The following is a 16,298-nucleotide window of genomic DNA, read 5'->3' as shown; positions in this document are numbered from 1 at the left end:
GCCACACGTGACATTCCCAGGACAATGCTCCATTGCAGCATTCTCTTTCCTGGACTCCACTGTCCAAAGCCATGCTATTGCTGGCACAGCTGAGATGCATGCACATGGCAGCTAAACTATGCTGGGGTGGGGCACAGCTTCCCCAGAGGTCCCAGGTCCACACTTGGAACATCTACACAATGCACTGCTATTCCTTTACTCCCTTGGGATCTCACAAAGCAGCAAAGGTTTTGAAGATGTGATCAGTCTTGGGATTTGTTGCCAGGCTGCCTCAAAGCCCAGTTGTCTCTCAGAGGCAATAAGTGACACGTGTCACACTGGTGGCTGATACAGCTCAGAAGATAGAGAACAGTGCTGGGGCGGGAGAGAGGGGCCAATAACAGGTTCTACACACAGGTTCTGGGAGATCCTGAACTCTTCACCTACCTGTGCATCAATAATTTTCTGCTTTGCATCAATAACTGCTTGCATCTCAGCGTGATCCTTCTTCAGCTCCTCTTCAACAGCCATGAGTCTGATGGGCAAAGAGAGGGACAAATTAGGATAGGTCAATATTCCCAAGTGTTTCAGGTACTCTGGCCTGTTGGTTTGATTTCTCTGCTTCTTCTGGCTCTCCAAGAAAAGAATTCTACTGCTCTCAGGAAAGCTTATCTCTCCATCATACACTCCCAGTTGCTCAGCCTTTTTATTTTCAGGATGGACACTGCCAAAACCTGCACTGCTCTGAAAAACTAATTTAATGTACAGATTCCAAACAACAGCAAAAATAGACCTAGACTCAGAGATCTAAGTTGAAAATTCCTAAATATTTTCTTTTACCTTCTTGACAATATCAGGAAAGTTTCCACACCTGCATGCCCATTTCTTCAGCTCCAACCATAGAGTGGCACAGGGGAAAACCCAGTCCCGAGCTTTCCAAAGCCTCACCTGCTGATGATACTCTTCATCTGGCTGTCCTTCTCCTCCTGCTGCCTGCGCAGCCTGTCCTCACTGTCTTCCAGTCGAGATTTGTAGTCTGTGAGCAGCTTCTGCATCTGCTGCTCCTGCACCAGGAGCCGCCGCTCGTACTCCTCCAGCCGGCGGCTGGACACGCGCAGGCGCTCCTTCAGCTTGGCGATCTCCTGCTCGTACTGGGGGTGCCAGATTGCCAGGTGCAAAGGAAAAAAAGGAGGAAATCAGATCCCGATAATGCTCTGCTGCTCTTTAGGGGAGTGTTTTTTTTTTTTTGGTTTTTTTTTTTTGTTTTTTTTAAATAAAAAATAAGGTGATTGAAGTAAAGGATGTGAGAAGCAGGGGCAACTGTAGAGAAGGAGCATCCAGCTGCTCCCATGCTGTGGGTATCACTCTGCAGTACAATTCCAGCAGTAGGAGGGCTCTGACATGGCTCCTCATCCTTGACTGGTCACATCCCGCCTTACTCCAGACTCCAGCAGTTCTCAGGTAGATGCTGCTAACAGTGCTCAACTGCAGAAAGGGCCTGGGATGCCCAAACTTACAAACCCAAACCTGTGTAGGACACGAAGCTCACTCTTCAGGACCTAATCAATCAGGGTGGGTCAGAGCAAACCAGTCACTGCAAACCAGAGCCTGTCAGGCTACTTGGCTGAGCTTTTGTTCTTGTTACTCTGGGCAATCATTTCTGCAATAGTGCCATGAATCTCAATATATTCCTTTGTTTTGGGTTCATTCACCTTTCCTAACAATCCTGTGTTTCTGTTTCTTTGTCCACTAAATGTTCTGCTCACTCCCTGTGTTCTCAAAATACCAGACCTCTTACACAACAACTCCATCCCCACAGCAACACATGGCTGTATAACTGTATTTGGAAAAATGGGATCTACTGAAAAAACATACACTTTCAAAAACCGATCATGCAGATTTCTGTGCAGCTCAGAAACCTTGCAGTACCTGGCTGACCAGCATTTGCCTCAGGAGAAGCCCAAGACAAAAATCGGACTGCTGTTACTGATGAAAGCTGAGCTGTAGCCCCTGCATAGTCCCTGTGCATGTCCTAAGCTATGCTCAGTGCATAAAGTAAATAAATGTAGTAAAATAAAGTAAATCCCGATTTACTTTATTTACAGAGTTAGTGATCACTATAACCAATATAACCTGTGTGAGAATGTGTGATGCTGTGACAGCAGGGCCTGAAAGTCCCTCTGAACTCGCTGTGGGGTGCACAGTACTCAGAATCAAATCTACCTTCTCAGCATGCTTGACTTCGTCCAGGTTCTGAGCAATGTCCTTCTTGGTGTCCTCGTACTGGCCATTGTTGAACACCCACGCCGCCGTCCTCTCCACCGGGGACAGCGTGGCAGAGTCCACTGGTGACTGCACCTGGGGCAGAGACACCTGGGTGTGAGCATCCACCAGAGGAACTGCACACAAACCAACTCTGACATCCAGCTCAACTGGAGGGGAAAGATACCCATGGATCTGGTGCCTCAAAGGATCCCCAGAAGGTCTCCTGCAGGCATACTCCAACCTGTCTTGACTTTGGACCTACAGCACCTACCTGAATCCCTCTAAAACCAATCCACTTTAGAAATTTTTTTTCCTCTCCAAGTGAGCTTCTCTCTGAAAATGCTGTTTCCCAATCCTGTACACATCCACGTGTTCCCTTTGCCACACTGTCAGCTAGGCTTTCTCACCCTGCCACCTCTTGCACAGAGAACACACAGTGACAAAGCTCTGCTCACAGCGAGCTCAGGTGAGACAGGTTGGTTTCCCTGGAGTGCAGAGGAGCTGAACTTGGGAGCAGCTTCCTCAGCCAGGTTGGGACAGACTGCAGTGGAGCCTGGGACTGCACAGCCTGGATCTGGGACAGCGTGGCAGGACTTGTGGCAGGGAGGTGGGACATGATCACAGCAGTGCCTGTCAGGTTTGGATGGGCCAGGGCCAGCTGAGCTGACTGGGAGAAATGTCCAACCTCTTTGGAAGCTCTCTCTCTCTTCTTCAAGAGAATCCAAAAAGGGAGCCAAGAAAAAAGACAAGAAACTCTCTGCCTGGCTGGGGAAAACATGGCTTACTATAAATTCCAAGCAATTTTCATGGACAAAGACAAGTTTATAAGCGCAGGAATTAGCATAATTACTCCTGAAAGAGCAACATTGTCTTATGTTTTTGAGAAATGCAAAAGATCAACTTCTCCCCAGCTGCAGCTTCTTTTTGTGCTCAGGCAGCCCTTCAGCTCCCTGCCTAGCCCAGTGGTGCACCCAAGTGCACTGTGCTCCCTGGCTGGATCTTCTGAAGCCCCAGTCTCAGCCAGGAGCTCTCCATGGGGGAGGAAGAGCTTCTTTAGGAGTCAGGGATCATGTCACCCTCCTGCTGTGTTTCTCCTGCTCAGGAGGACAGGGCTGGTGCTGGCTCTGCTCCCACAGCTCAGCTGTCCTGAGCAGCCATGGGCACTTCCAGCAAGGGAAGAAGCCTCAGCAGAAACATAAACGCAAAGAAAAGGCATAGGAATTAGACAAAAATTCTTGGATTTAGGCAAAGGCCTTTTGCCTAGAAGGAAGTCTTCACAATAAGAAAGCTAACAGCCTCTTAGGTGTAGTGTGGCAGCCTGACAAAGCTCATAAATTCAGATTTTTTTGATGGCATTTGTTGTCAGGCAGCCAGAGCAAGGGAGTCCATGGACCATGTGTGGCTGTGAATGGCTGGAGAAATCAGGAACAGGACGGATGAACACTGTCACCAGCCACTGGAGCTACAGGGGACTCAAAGAGCAGAAAGGTGACTATAAAGTACATCCCCTGCCCTGCACCAGACTGCTGAGCAGCAGCAAACCTGGCCAAACAAGTTTCCAAGTGTAGGACAGAATATTTCCAGCAGACAAATTGTGGAAACTGTCAAAGACCAAGTGGATGGCAAGTCACACATGCTAATGGGTTACAAGTTATTCTCTAATAAAGGGCAAAAAAAGAATTAGTCTGCTAGGATCATGTATTAATTCCCCTCTTTGCCTCTCTTCCAGAGGAACACACTGACATTTCTGTTCCCACCTACCTCCTAAATGGAAATGGAAGGCAAAAAGTGACCTCTCCCAGCAAACAAAGGGCCCAGCTCTATATTCAGAAACAAATGGGACTTGTGGAGAACAGAGTCTAATAATTATAACGCCCACAAAACATGCCTAGAAAGAACATGCCCAAAAAGAACATGCCCAACTTCTCTTTTCTCTTTCTCTTTTTTAAACAAAAACAGAATTCCACAACAAGATTTGCAATTAAAAGGACGCAATGGAATTTGCCTTGCAAAAAATGTTGGCCACTCGATTTGGCACCATTCAAGACACTGTTCATGGGTGTGGGGAAGGAGAGAACAAATTGATTTCTCTGAGTAAAGCAGGAGCAAGTACTCTAATGAATCCAGTGGAAATAATTAGTATAGAAAGTACAGTGGGAAAACAAGTGGATGCACATCCCCTTCACATTTATCCTTGTTATTGGCCTAAAATGTGCTACCAGAACCACACAAGGTTCTGCTTGTATTCCACAGAAAACCCTTGACCTAGCCATGCCCCTATGCCCCACACTTCAAATAACAAACAATTACTTCTTTGGGTATCACTAACTTGGAACACTAAGCTTTGGCTTGTGATTCAGTGTTTCTGTCTCATACTTCAATGAACTTGAGGTATCAATGTAGTTCTGAAGCCCTGATTGCTCCTGATTTCCCAGGCATCACCCAGGTTTTCCTGTAACATTCAGGAGTTTGCCAAGAAAGCCCCACTGTCAGGGAACACCAAAAAACCTTGGGCACAGCAGAGGTTGTTCTGCCAGCTTCACCTCACAGCCCAAAGCCTTCCCCCTGCAAGAGCTCTGACCTGCAGATCATGTTTTCCACCTTCACTGTAGCATTGAAATATTCACTTCCTCTGTAAAATTAAACTAATTTAGGAAAACATTTTCATACACAGCAAATCACAACATGATTGTTATTATTTTTTAAAACAAAAGATGGAAGGAATGTTGGCTTTTTGACAGGAAAACCTTGATTTATAGTGCCTAGGAGCAACTGATAATGTGCAGTAAAAGTTGGTAGATATAAGCACCCCTTGCCACAAAAAATTTGCATTATTCATAGTTTGGGATGATTAATGAAAAGCAGCACTTTTCTGAGGAACAGCAAGAGATTGCTTCATCATGGTGAAATATGGATTTCTCCACACTTTAGACAACTGTGCTTATTTGTTATTTTGGCAGCAGTTATTCTGTGATGTTTTATCTTTGTTCATTTCGAGGTAGCTCTGCTTTTAAATTAGCACCACAGGGCAAACGCAGTCTCACGTGGTGATCTGAACTACCACTACAAAGCTGCTTCTGGTTGTTTTTTCTCTTTGTATTCAGGGAAATTTTCCAGTTCTGTTTCTTTCAGCAGGTTTTCTGCTACCTTAGTAAATGGAAAACAGTTCTTTGTTTTTCTTTAGATTTAGTACAAAAGCCTCCCAGTGGCACAGATAAGGTGGCTTGCCAAGCTTGTGAGGGTGACAACTATGACTATTCCTTACACTTGCTACTGGCCACTGGCGTAAACGCTGCTACTCTGGATTCAGCTTGGATTTTCAGATTCAAGGTCAAGCAAGCTTTGGAAGCCAAGGAGCAATAGGCTGCACACCACAGCAGAGGCCCGGAGGCAGGACTTCCTTACCTGCTGCGTTTGCTGCCGCTGAATGGCCCGCACCTTGGGGACGGGGCTCTCCCTGGAGGACGAGGACTGGTGCCGGGAGCGGCTGCCGTTCTGGATGGGCTCGGCGCCCAGGGCCCCCGAGGCTCCGGACACGCTGCCCGTGCTGCGCAGGGAGGGGCTGTGCGTCAGCGTGTGCAGCGTCTTGGCCCTGGTGCCCAGCACGGCTTGGTCCATCTTGCGGATCTGCGCCTGGCTGCTGCTGTTCTGCCGGGGCAGCACCACCGGCACGTGCTTGTCGGGGCGCCGCGCCGAGTCCTCGCTCTGCGAGCTGCGCTTGGCAGAGTCCTCCAGGCTGCTGTTGCTGCGCCCGCTGGGCTTGAAGTCCTCGCTGTTGCTGCGGCTGCGGGAGCTGGCGGTGCTCAGGTTCTCCGGGCTGGAGTCCACAGAGGCCTTGGCCGTGGGGGGGCTCGGGTTGTTGAGCTGGTAAACCGGGTTTTGGAACGAGAGAGGCCGGAGGCTGCCCTGCTGGTTCCACGCCGGGTGCAGCGGCCTCCGGACCTGGGGAGCGCTCTGGGGGGTGCTCTGGGCGTCCCACAGCTGTTTGATGTTGGCCACCTGGGTGACGGAGAGCTGGCTGCCCGCCAGGCGCAAAGGCACGTCGTGCATCACGGAAGCGGTGTCACCGTGAGCTGTGTGAGGGTCCTGCAGGTCCATCAGAGAGATGCTACGGCCGTTGGGCAAGACACTTACCTTCTCATCCTTATCTGAGCAAGTCATGCTCTGGGTGGATGCCTGCTGAACCAGCAGTAAGGTCTTGCCCCTAAAATGTCCATCTATATTTTCCTGGGTTGGAGACTTCATCTTGTTTATGTCACTGTGGAATGGAAAGGAATTTGGTTAATTTTTGAGCAGCCAAGACCCTGAGAGATCTGTCCCAGAGAAGTCTTTCTACCTCACTTAACCTCCCCCCACTGAAAGCTTCAAGGAGCCAGACTTCCTTTTATGAGCTCTTTGTGTGCAAGTCAGAACACACTCTTCCTTAATTACCACTTATCTTGGAGAATTGTGTTTGATTTAAGAAGTCCTTCATCTTTATTTTTTTCCACATGTGAAATCTAAACCATTCCCACTAAATCCTCCCCCCCACCCTTAGTCACTTTTGTCTTTAGCAACATTTCAGATGCCATTTAATCCTTGGTCATTATGTAACGAGAGACGGGACAAAAGGAAATCGCCTCAAGTTGTCCCAGCAGGGATGGTTTAAATTGAATACCAGGAAACATTTCTTCACCCAAAGGATTGTCAGCACTGGCTCAGGATGCCCAGGCAGTGGTGGAGTCACCATCCTTGGAAAGTGTTTAAATGTGGCACACCAGGACATGGTTTAGTGGTGGCCTTGGCACTGCAGGGCTAATGGTTGGACTTGATACTCTTAGAGGGCTTTTCCAACCTTAATGGTTCTATGAGTCTGTGTATTATGGAGGTCTTAAAATTCAGCAGGAGTGAAGGCTCCTTCAGAGCTGGATTTAAGCTCAGGGGGCACGTGACAAACTGGCCCTTGTACCTGACAGCACAGGTACTGCTCTGGGCCTGCAGCAGCCGAGCCCTTTGGCAGCTCTGCCATGTCACAGCTCCAGATTAACAGCTGTTACAGTGTGAGAAATGCTGCATGAAACACAGGAGGGACTATTTCTGCTTTCCACAGCTAATAAGTTTCACCTACAGCTCAGTTTTTCCATTAGCAGCCTGATGGCCAGAAGGAAACACGATGGCTGACTGTGCAGTGGGGCTGCCAATAAATCACAAAACTGTTATTTTTATCAGCTCAAGTCACTGATTCCCAGAGATGAGGTTGAGTCTTGGGTAAATCCAAAGCTCCACGTGCTCAGTGCCACCTTGTGCACCTCCTACTGGGATGGTCTATTCCCCATGAGAGAGGCCAGAGCTCCCCATTCCACAGCAGGGCTGGGCAGCAGCTCAGGTGATGAAGCCCCCAACCCTTGGAACCACAGAATGGTTTGGGCTGGAAGGAGACCTTGAAGATCATCTTGTTCCAACTCTTCACAGCTTTAACACCCCCACAGCTGCCCTCGAGCCCTGGCTGGGACGTACCCATCGCTGGGGTCCTCAGTTATCTTCTGAAGTCCCGAGGAGAGACTTCCAGCAACGTTTGGGCTGGAGCTGTGCTCCGTGAAACGCTTCAGCTGCTGCTGCGTGGGTGTAGGGCTGGTCATGGATTTTGTGATATCCGCAAGAATACGAGGGAGAGGTCCCAGTTTTGCCACGGTTGCCTGTAGGAAGGAATTTTCACCCTAATTGGATACAAGCACCACGACATCCGGCAGGTTTGGGTTTTTTTGGTACCGATGCACAGAGGCGGAGGGATGGAGTGGAAGGAAGGAGGGTGGGTGGTTGTGTGCGGGTGTGCCAGGATCGCAATGCAGTGTTATGGAGCAGCGCAACGACGGCGACGAGATGGATGGAGGAGACGAAACGGGGTGCAGCAGACATTGAGGAAAGAAAAGGAAATAGAAAAGAAATTAGGATTGACCCCCAAAAATAAAAATCATGCTCAATAAAACAAAACTACTGGCATTCCAATGCAAAACTATCATGCAAAGCACACTGGGTCCTGGGTGGGTGAGGTCAAAGTGAAAACTACGGCATCTGCTCATTGAAGGGCATTCAAAGGCTACAGATTCAGCTGGTGGGGGGAACTTTCCAGGCAAAGGGTGTCATGTGGTAAAGGAAATGCATGCCAACAGATGAGGGGGATCATGAGAGGATCGCAGGGGTTGAAGGTGATGGGGAAAGGGAAGGTTTTCGTTTCATAAGCCTTTCAGTTTTGGTATCCTACATGGATGCCGTCTCCTTTCGCACTGTTATCAACAATTAATGAAGCCATTCTTCCCTACCCAAACATGAAAAATAACTGCATGAGAGCAGCAGTGATGCTCATCCCAATATCACCCCATCAGCATGGGATGAAATGTGTGGCTCCAATTACAGGTTAGCTCAGTGCTGGCCAGGCTGAGGGTAAGAGCAGCTGGCCTTCAGCAAGGAAGGCTGCTCCCCCAGGCCCTGGCTTCTCACCCCTTTGGGCCACTGCTGGGAGATCAGCTACAGGGCATCTCCAGGCTCCTGGGACTGCAGGAAGAAGGTGAAGGAGCTGCAGATTTATTAAAAAATTAAAATTCTGCTACAAAACCAATGTTCTTCTCAAAGATACACTTGTTTTCCCCATAAGCAGGTATTCAGTCAGTTTGGCTCCAGAGAAAGGTCTCTTTACAGACTCTTTCATACAGCACTGTGGCTATTAAAATCTCCAAGGTGGCTCCTCTCATTATTTTCCAGTCATTCCCTACAGTAAAGCCATAATGCATGTAACTTTACCCCTTAATTCTCTTTTCAGGAAACGACTGTACCAGCTCCCAAGGGCTGCTAGGATAGATCCATACATCTAACCTACAGAAAGGGCCATGCAGATCCATACATTTGGAATCTACACTGTGTATATGTATGAGGTAAATTGAAAAACAACATCATAACTTATTATCAAACTAAGATTAATATACAGACTGCCTTTTTGAGTCAAGGGCATTTCAATGTACTCTGATGCAACAAGCTCAGATTTTTGTTTTTTTCTTTTAAATAATGTACAGTGAAAAAATAGATACACAACCAGTAACTACTTTGGCAAACCCTAATGCAATAACAATTAAGTGCATTGCTATTCACCTTACTTCTCCAGTTTCAAAAGAAACAATAATATACATGGGACAGGGACAAAATAATGCACCTCTAAGAACTGAAGTATGGAACAGTTCCAAGCACTTAAAAAAAAAAAAAAAAAAAGACTCAGAGTTCAGCTTTTCTGGGCCTTATCAACTACCTTTGCTACCAAGATTGTAATGATTTTGGTTCCTGCAAACCCACACAGCTAATGAAGAACAAAGCTCTGCCCTTCCTCCTTCTACAGCTAAATGGAAGCAGTGCTCATTGTTGGCAGTGTCTGCTGGGATCAGAACAGAACCTGGACACTGCACAAGAGCTCAGCAGAGAGCATCTTGCTCTGCTACAGGATGGCACTCGGAGCAGATCCAGCTTCTTACATGGCATTCCTTGCTTGCCAAAATCAAAGGCTACGGAAATGAGAGCATCTCAGCAGGCTTTGGATCGGGTTGCTGATGAGAACAGCTCCACAGGACCAACTCATTCCTCCATCAGAAGCAGGGGAGGGCCTGGTGTGCAGCAAAGCACCTCCCTTAGCACCACAAGGGCACAGCAACGTGGCCTTTTCCTGTCCAAATGCCTCACTTACGAGACAGGACCGGCTGCCCTGGGGATTTCAGGTCCACTTCCAAGCAATGCCTTCAGCACCTGACCTTCCTAAAGGCTCTGCAAAGTGTCTGCAGTGCTGCTGCAGCCCAACCACCTCACACACCCTGCTGCAGCCCTGATCCAAAACCACGGAAGGAGCAGTTGTGAAACAGCACCATCACACATTGCCTTCCAATGCTCCTGGCTTCCCTTGATATTCCCTAGTGTTTACTGTTGCTATGGTACCATCCCTGGATTCGCCATCCCAGGCCTCCAAACAGCTTTACCTTATCAAGCTGGGACACAACCTCCCACAGGAGGGAATGCAGCACTGAGAGCTCTTTGCCCAGGTCGATGTAGCCATCGTATCCAGGCATGTTGGAGATGGTATCTGGGTTAGAGAGCTCCCTCAGAAAACGCTGCATTCCTCCCCACTCATGTTCCAAAAATTCATTCATGAAGGCCATGTACTCTTCCTTAATACCAAACCTGCAGGAAAGAGAGGTGGGGGGGAAGCCAATCAATAATCTCCACACAACATACAGAGTACAAGTGCTTACAGACAATTACTTAAATTCTTTAGTTTAGACCTGCCTTTCTGAAAATTTGGAATTTAAAAAAAAAAATTAAAAATCTGAAGATTTTGAAATCTTGGAGGAAAAAAAACCACATGGCCAATTTAAGAGCTTTGTTATACTTACTTAAATACTACTACCTCACTGTTTATATTACAGATCACATCTCTCCCTGCTCCCTCCCACGGATACTCTTTCTCTCCTCCCATGCAGGAGATGTGCCATGCCCTTTGTATCATTCAGCTGAGAATTCTGGAGGGAGAAAACATGAAAATCATGATCCTTGAAACAGCAAGGATCTTCTTTCCCTTTGAAACAGCACATACACTAACTTTTAGTGCATGACTCTTCTTGGTTTTTATGCTGTGTCCCCTCCACTGGGGGACAGAATTCAACACAGCTCCAGTCTGCATGTAAGGAGAATTTATCTGAGGTGTCTCAAGTGAGAAGATTCCCCCTTTGCTAAAGCTGGTTTCAGTTTGCCAGAGACTCAGCTGCATGTGAGCACAGCTAGGAATCGGGCACGGCGCAGGTTTGGGTTTCCCTGGCACCACCTACTTGGCAAAGTTGGCGAGGTTCTGGATGACTTTAGCAATGAGGGTGAGCGTGCGAGAGGTCTGGTCGTCAGGATACTCCTGCATGAGGTTGAAGAGGCTGGGGGACATGATGGCAGGGCACAGGAAGCGCAGGAAGAGAGAGGCACTGATCAGGCGCTCACTGATGTCCTGCTTGCCCCTGTTCAGGCACTGCTGCTTCCAAGATGCAAACACTTCCTTCAGCTCACGAGGGAACACGCTGAAAAGCACCAAATTTAAAAAAAAAAAAAAAAAAAAAAAAAAAAAAAAAAAAAGGGAAATAAAATTGCACTGGCAATGAGATGCAAAAAGTTGAACTGCTGATCAGTCACCCAAAATCCTTATCTGTGAGAAAACATCAGCTCTTTTTTTCTTTTTTTACCTCCCCCTAGTTTTCTCTTTCTCTCCAGGCTAGGTAATGTCATTAAGCCTCTATTCATAGATCCCCATTTAATCTGGTGGCACTTAAGTAGTCTTTAAAGCACCCCTTGTTCATGTGTGTTAAGTAAAGCCATTTCCAGACACGCTGATTTGCAAGCTAGGAACTACTTATCCATTGCTACCCTGGAGCTAACAGGGTGTTAGAATACTGAAAACAAACGAGGCAAACTGAGCTCATCTCCACATCTGACAGTTTTACCTTGCTTGTCAAGCTCTCAGTACTATGCCTTTGCTTCATGCCAAGCAGAAAGGCCTCTCTTCTTCCACTGCTACTCAGAAACAGAGATTAATAGAAATCTCTCTGCCAGTGCTTCCTCCCTGTGACTTCCTGTTCAATTCCACACATCTGAAGGATCTAAAAGTCTTCTGTACACATCAAAACTTGCAGCTTTTTATGCCAAGTCCAAGCTAAGCTATTATCTTCTGACTTTATTCCCTCCTTATCCAGTCACACCCAGTATGTGTTCCCCTGGCAGAGGATTTGGGGAGGTGTGGTTTGTGGGTTGGGACCCCTCAGTCTGGGCACAAGAAGGCAGTGAGGAAAAGGGACAAAGCCTGGGAAGATGGAAGGGGCTGTGCTCCTTCCCTGTCCCACTGCTGCTCCCTCACCCTCAGAGGAACAGACACAGTGAGCAAACAGGGGACAATGGGAGGGAAGAAGATGCCTTACCAGTAAGAATTGATAATCTTGCAGAAGACCAGCTCACAACACATTTTCAGGTTGCACTGATGATCTGCTAATTCACTCTGTGAGCACCTGCTGGGATCTGCTTCACAGTTTTCATCTGACTCATACACAGCTTTGATAAACTCCCCTGGAATAAGGAAAGAGGATGAGGAACCAGGGTAGTTACAGGAAAAGCTTACTTGACACACCTTTAAATCCTGCTTATGTCTTTCCCTGGCAGCTGCCTGTGCTGCTCTGGGTGTCTGCAGCTCAGCCTCCAGACACCAGCTGCTGGGGACACGACTCCTCCCAGCCCTTTCCCAGCAGAGCACAGCCTGGGCTCTGATGCTTCAGCCTCCCATGCCCTTGCTGTCCCCAAGCACAGGTGCAAAAACAGGATGGCTCTGCTTAGCAACCCTGCAGGCACTTCCCTTATGGCCTGGAAAGGAGGATTTGATTTGGTATTCAAACTGTGTTATCAACTGTGAAATTATCCACGGTCCTAGGAATGAAGCTGTGTGCTATTTGTCTTCATAATTTCCCCAGAAATTGCACAGGCAATGATATTTATTTATATTATTTCTAAATATGCCTTTTTTTTTTTTAATTTTAAAAAGTGTCACCTTGCCCTTGAATAAGAGTAATACCCAAGCAAAAGCTAGATGCTACTAATTTTCTCAACCTCTTATATCAACACCTTACAGCATTTTTATGGCCTGCATCTTTCAAGCTCCTTGGCATTTCCGTCACCCTTCCCTTTCAGCATCACAACAGAAACTGCTCACATACAAACCACATGAAGTTGGCTTTGTCTGACAGACTGGAATGAACTACTCAGTGGTTTCCCTCCTCTATATGCAGGCATTCCAAGTGATTTTTAAGCTGTTGGGTGTTCACTAGGAAAAACCCTTTATTCACTGGTTTAATGATTCAGTGTCTTTCAAGTTCATCTCCTCAGATGATCTCACTGGCTCTGAGCTAACACAAGGCTTATTTGTGGGAAAAAAGGGCTTGTTTTTAGCTTTTGCATTCCTAAAACCCCTTAAACACCTCTCAGACCCTTCCCAAATCTCAGCTTGGTGTTGTTGCAAGCAAAGCAGGCACCACATTTTCTTAATTTTTGCTGAGGGCATCTGAATCTCTTACTTGCAAAATTGTTGGCATCACTTTTGTTGAACCAATTCTGTTTTAACTCTTGTTTACTGGATAATATTTTTTTATCCTTAAACATATTTGAAGCTTACTCTTTGTGGCCCACAAGATTCAGATATAAGATTCCCTTACAGACATGTTATATTGCTAACACCAACCAGTGTCGTTAATCCTTTCAAAGAATAGGGCAGCTGAGTAAAATGACATTTAAAACCTGACAAAGATTTAGATGGGAATATTGTCATGAGTGAAGTTGCCCTGAGCTGCAGACAAGCTGGACAGCCTTAGGGGCATTTTCCATCTCTCCTGCCTGTGATTTACCATCTTATCACTCAGTGCTAAATGATGTATTAGAAGTCATTAATGTTAAAATATTTAATGCAATTACTGCACATTAAGGAGCTTTTGCAGTCAGCTGTAATGGAGTGGTCCCACAGCTGACGTTCAGCCTGCTGGGAAGCACAGCACAAAGTACCAGGCTGCTTTTTCTCCATACCAGGTGAGAGCCTACAACTGTGACTTACACTCAGTAGTCCCACCCAGAATAGAATAGAGTAAGACCACCAGAAATGTCCAAACTGGATATAATCCCAGAGTTGACTACACTGGCCCTTGGAGCACTAATTTAGCCAGCTATCTCCTTGATGCCGTGCCAGCATCTGGGATTGCTGAGGACAAGCAAGACTGCTGGGAAAGCAGGCAGCTTGGCTTTTTTTCTCCTTTTTGTGAAAGGATGTGGTGTGGAACTTGGCTTTGGCCTGATCTTGTTTCTCTTGTATCAATTTCCAAAGTTTTCTTCAGCCCAGAAACAACAGGGGGTGGGTGGCTCATTGTGCAACTGTGAAGGAAGATTGTGTGGAGCTGCTAAAGGCTGACTGTGGTGAGCCTGTGGAAGCCAGCCAGCCTGGGTTTGGTCCCCTTTACTGCTGACTTTGTGTGGCCAGGAATTCCCCAGGCACTGGGCTGTGACTAGAGCAGAACCTTTTGGTGGAAGAGGGACAATAACAAAGTTATCAGAGTCCACCCTGGCAAGTAACAGTGGGCCCTGGTGGGGAGAGTTGGAGATCCCAGGATGGCATGGCCAGGCAGTTTTAATGAGTCAGTGAATAACGAGCACTCGGGATGAATGCAGGCAAGAGGCTTCCCAGAGAGGATGCATCTTGATCTCCTGTTGTGGGATGCTTGGCAGCCTTGCAGCCTCTCTCCCTGGCCTTGTCTCCCTAAGGACTATGTGTCAAAACCCCTTTTTCAAGCCTTTTTATATATCAGATCAAACAAGCACCATTCCTCACAAAGAAATTGCAGTGTTAAACCTATTTAGCATGCTAGAGACACGAAAGAAAGTTACCTAGAAAAACAGAACATGGTAATACAAACTTGAAGAGGGACTCAGCTACATCAAATCTTGCCATGCCTTGGGTGCTACTCATGCAGGCACCAAAGAACACCCTTCTGCATGTGGAGGAAGGGCACTGAGAGCAAGACAGTGCTATCTGTGTATGAGACACTCAGGCTGAGTGCTGAGGCTGTTTTTCCCATCCCACATTCCCAGCTGCAGCCATGCTGCAGACACAGCTCAGGGTCAGCCCTTGCTGTGCACAGGTTGCAGACAGGGGCTTTCTTACCCAGTGCATCCTGGAGGTACTTCTGTCCCACCAGCTTGAGGTATTCCTCAATAGCTTTGGTAGCAAGCGTGTTCTCCCTGAAGATCAAGACATCATGTTCTGCACAACGATCTACCTCAGCCATCACCAGATCTGTCAAGAAGTCCTGAAGCAAAAAGGCCAAATGGCAAAGGTGATTTTAACCAGCTCAGCTGTGCCAGGCTAACTGCAGAAGCCAAGAAGGAAGGATATTTTAGGATAATAAATGATTTCTCAGCCTGAGACAAGAGGTGCAGCTGCTACATGAAGTAAGGGCTGAGGAAATAGCCAGGTCTCCTCTTGAGTTTATTATATTTGAAGAATGATATAGATCACAAATTATAAAGGGTGAAGCAAAAGTCCCTAAAAAAAAAAAAAAACCTTTACAGCCAAGCTTGTGTTTCAGTTTAGCTCCAGAACAGAACCTCTCAGCAGCTTGTTTATCAGAGGCTTTGTCTGCTGAAAGAAACTGTGCTATTATATTTATCTTTATAAGGAATATTCCATACAAACATGGATCTAAAAATCCAAATTAGAAGTGACACACAAGTTATTACAGCTTGATGATATTTAAGTAAGACGAATGGCTCAATAAATTAAATTTACAAACCAAGAGTGCTTTAGGATTTGGGAAAAAAGAAGTTAACATTCAACTTAGTGGTTATCTACATGGCTTAACTCGAACTGTATTTGATTGTCCAGGCAGGAACTGTCAGCAAGCCTTGATAAAGAGAATAATCTCTTGATATAGGGTCTAATTCTACAGTAATACTTATTTCCTGAAGTGGTAATTTTATGTGACTAAACATTTAGTACTCTTGGTTTTCAGCCCATTATTGCTGTTTCTTTTCAACAAAATCCATAAGAATTCTTTTCACCTGGTGCAAACTGGGACCATCCAGCTGTATCCCCATCAGCAGAAGTATGAGCTGGAAACACCCTCTTAGGAGCTTTATGGCAGCCTGAGCCACCTGGTGCCTCCCATCAAAAGAGGTTCAAAACTTCACACACAGGAATGCAAAGTTATAACACTAATTTATCTACTTGTTGCAGCAGGCACTGCAGCAATCCAGAGCCTGTTTTCTAGCAGGGTTTCAACATAATCTTAGCTACCAGCTTCTCTCATCAGATCCCTTAAGGAACATGTTCCTGTCATCACACACAGGGCACCAGCCATCCCAAGATGTTTTCAAGGGGCAAGCAGAAAAGGACCTTTTCTGGAATAGTTAGGTGAGGCTGCCCCTTGGATGTTGTTTACAGCCATCCTTCCACATCTCTGTCTTTCTGATTTGTGCTT

At 46.7% G+C, this 16,298-nt stretch overlaps 1 protein-coding gene across 21 annotated transcripts in view; it reads right to left on the bottom strand.

Annotated features, from left to right (window-relative positions):
- Nucleotides 1-16,298, bottom strand: part of RASAL2 (RAS protein activator like 2) — a 163,047-nt gene that overhangs the window by 8,137 nt on the left and 138,612 nt on the right. For 18 of the 21 annotated variants that reach the window (XM_085586675.1, XM_021545893.4, XM_021545896.4 and 15 more), the window contains 9 exons: nucleotides 14,984-15,128; nucleotides 12,210-12,354; nucleotides 11,082-11,318; nucleotides 10,236-10,437; nucleotides 7,741-7,940; nucleotides 5,650-6,502; nucleotides 2,203-2,337; nucleotides 928-1,130; nucleotides 427-514 (listed from right to left, as the gene is read on the bottom strand). In XM_085586675.1, the coding sequence (XP_085442801.1) occupies nucleotides 427-514; nucleotides 928-1,130; nucleotides 2,203-2,337; nucleotides 5,650-6,502; nucleotides 7,741-7,940; nucleotides 10,236-10,437; nucleotides 11,082-11,318; nucleotides 12,210-12,354; nucleotides 14,984-15,128 (2,208 nt within the window). The remainder of the gene's footprint in view (nucleotides 1-426; nucleotides 515-927; nucleotides 1,131-2,202; nucleotides 2,338-5,649; nucleotides 6,503-7,740; nucleotides 7,941-10,235; nucleotides 10,438-11,081; nucleotides 11,319-12,209; nucleotides 12,355-14,983; nucleotides 15,129-16,298) is intronic. The other 3 variants (XM_021545899.4, XM_085586670.1, XM_085586674.1) reach the window with 1 other exon arrangement.

This window comes from Lonchura striata, chromosome 8, assembly GCF_050655825.1.
Source record: "Lonchura striata isolate lonStrDom1 chromosome 8, ASM5065582v1, whole genome shotgun sequence".
Lineage (NCBI taxonomy): Eukaryota > Metazoa > Chordata > Aves > Passeriformes > Estrildidae > Lonchura > Lonchura striata.
The sequence above is the reverse complement of the archived record's forward strand: the minus strand, read 5'-3'. Positions and strand labels throughout refer to the sequence as shown.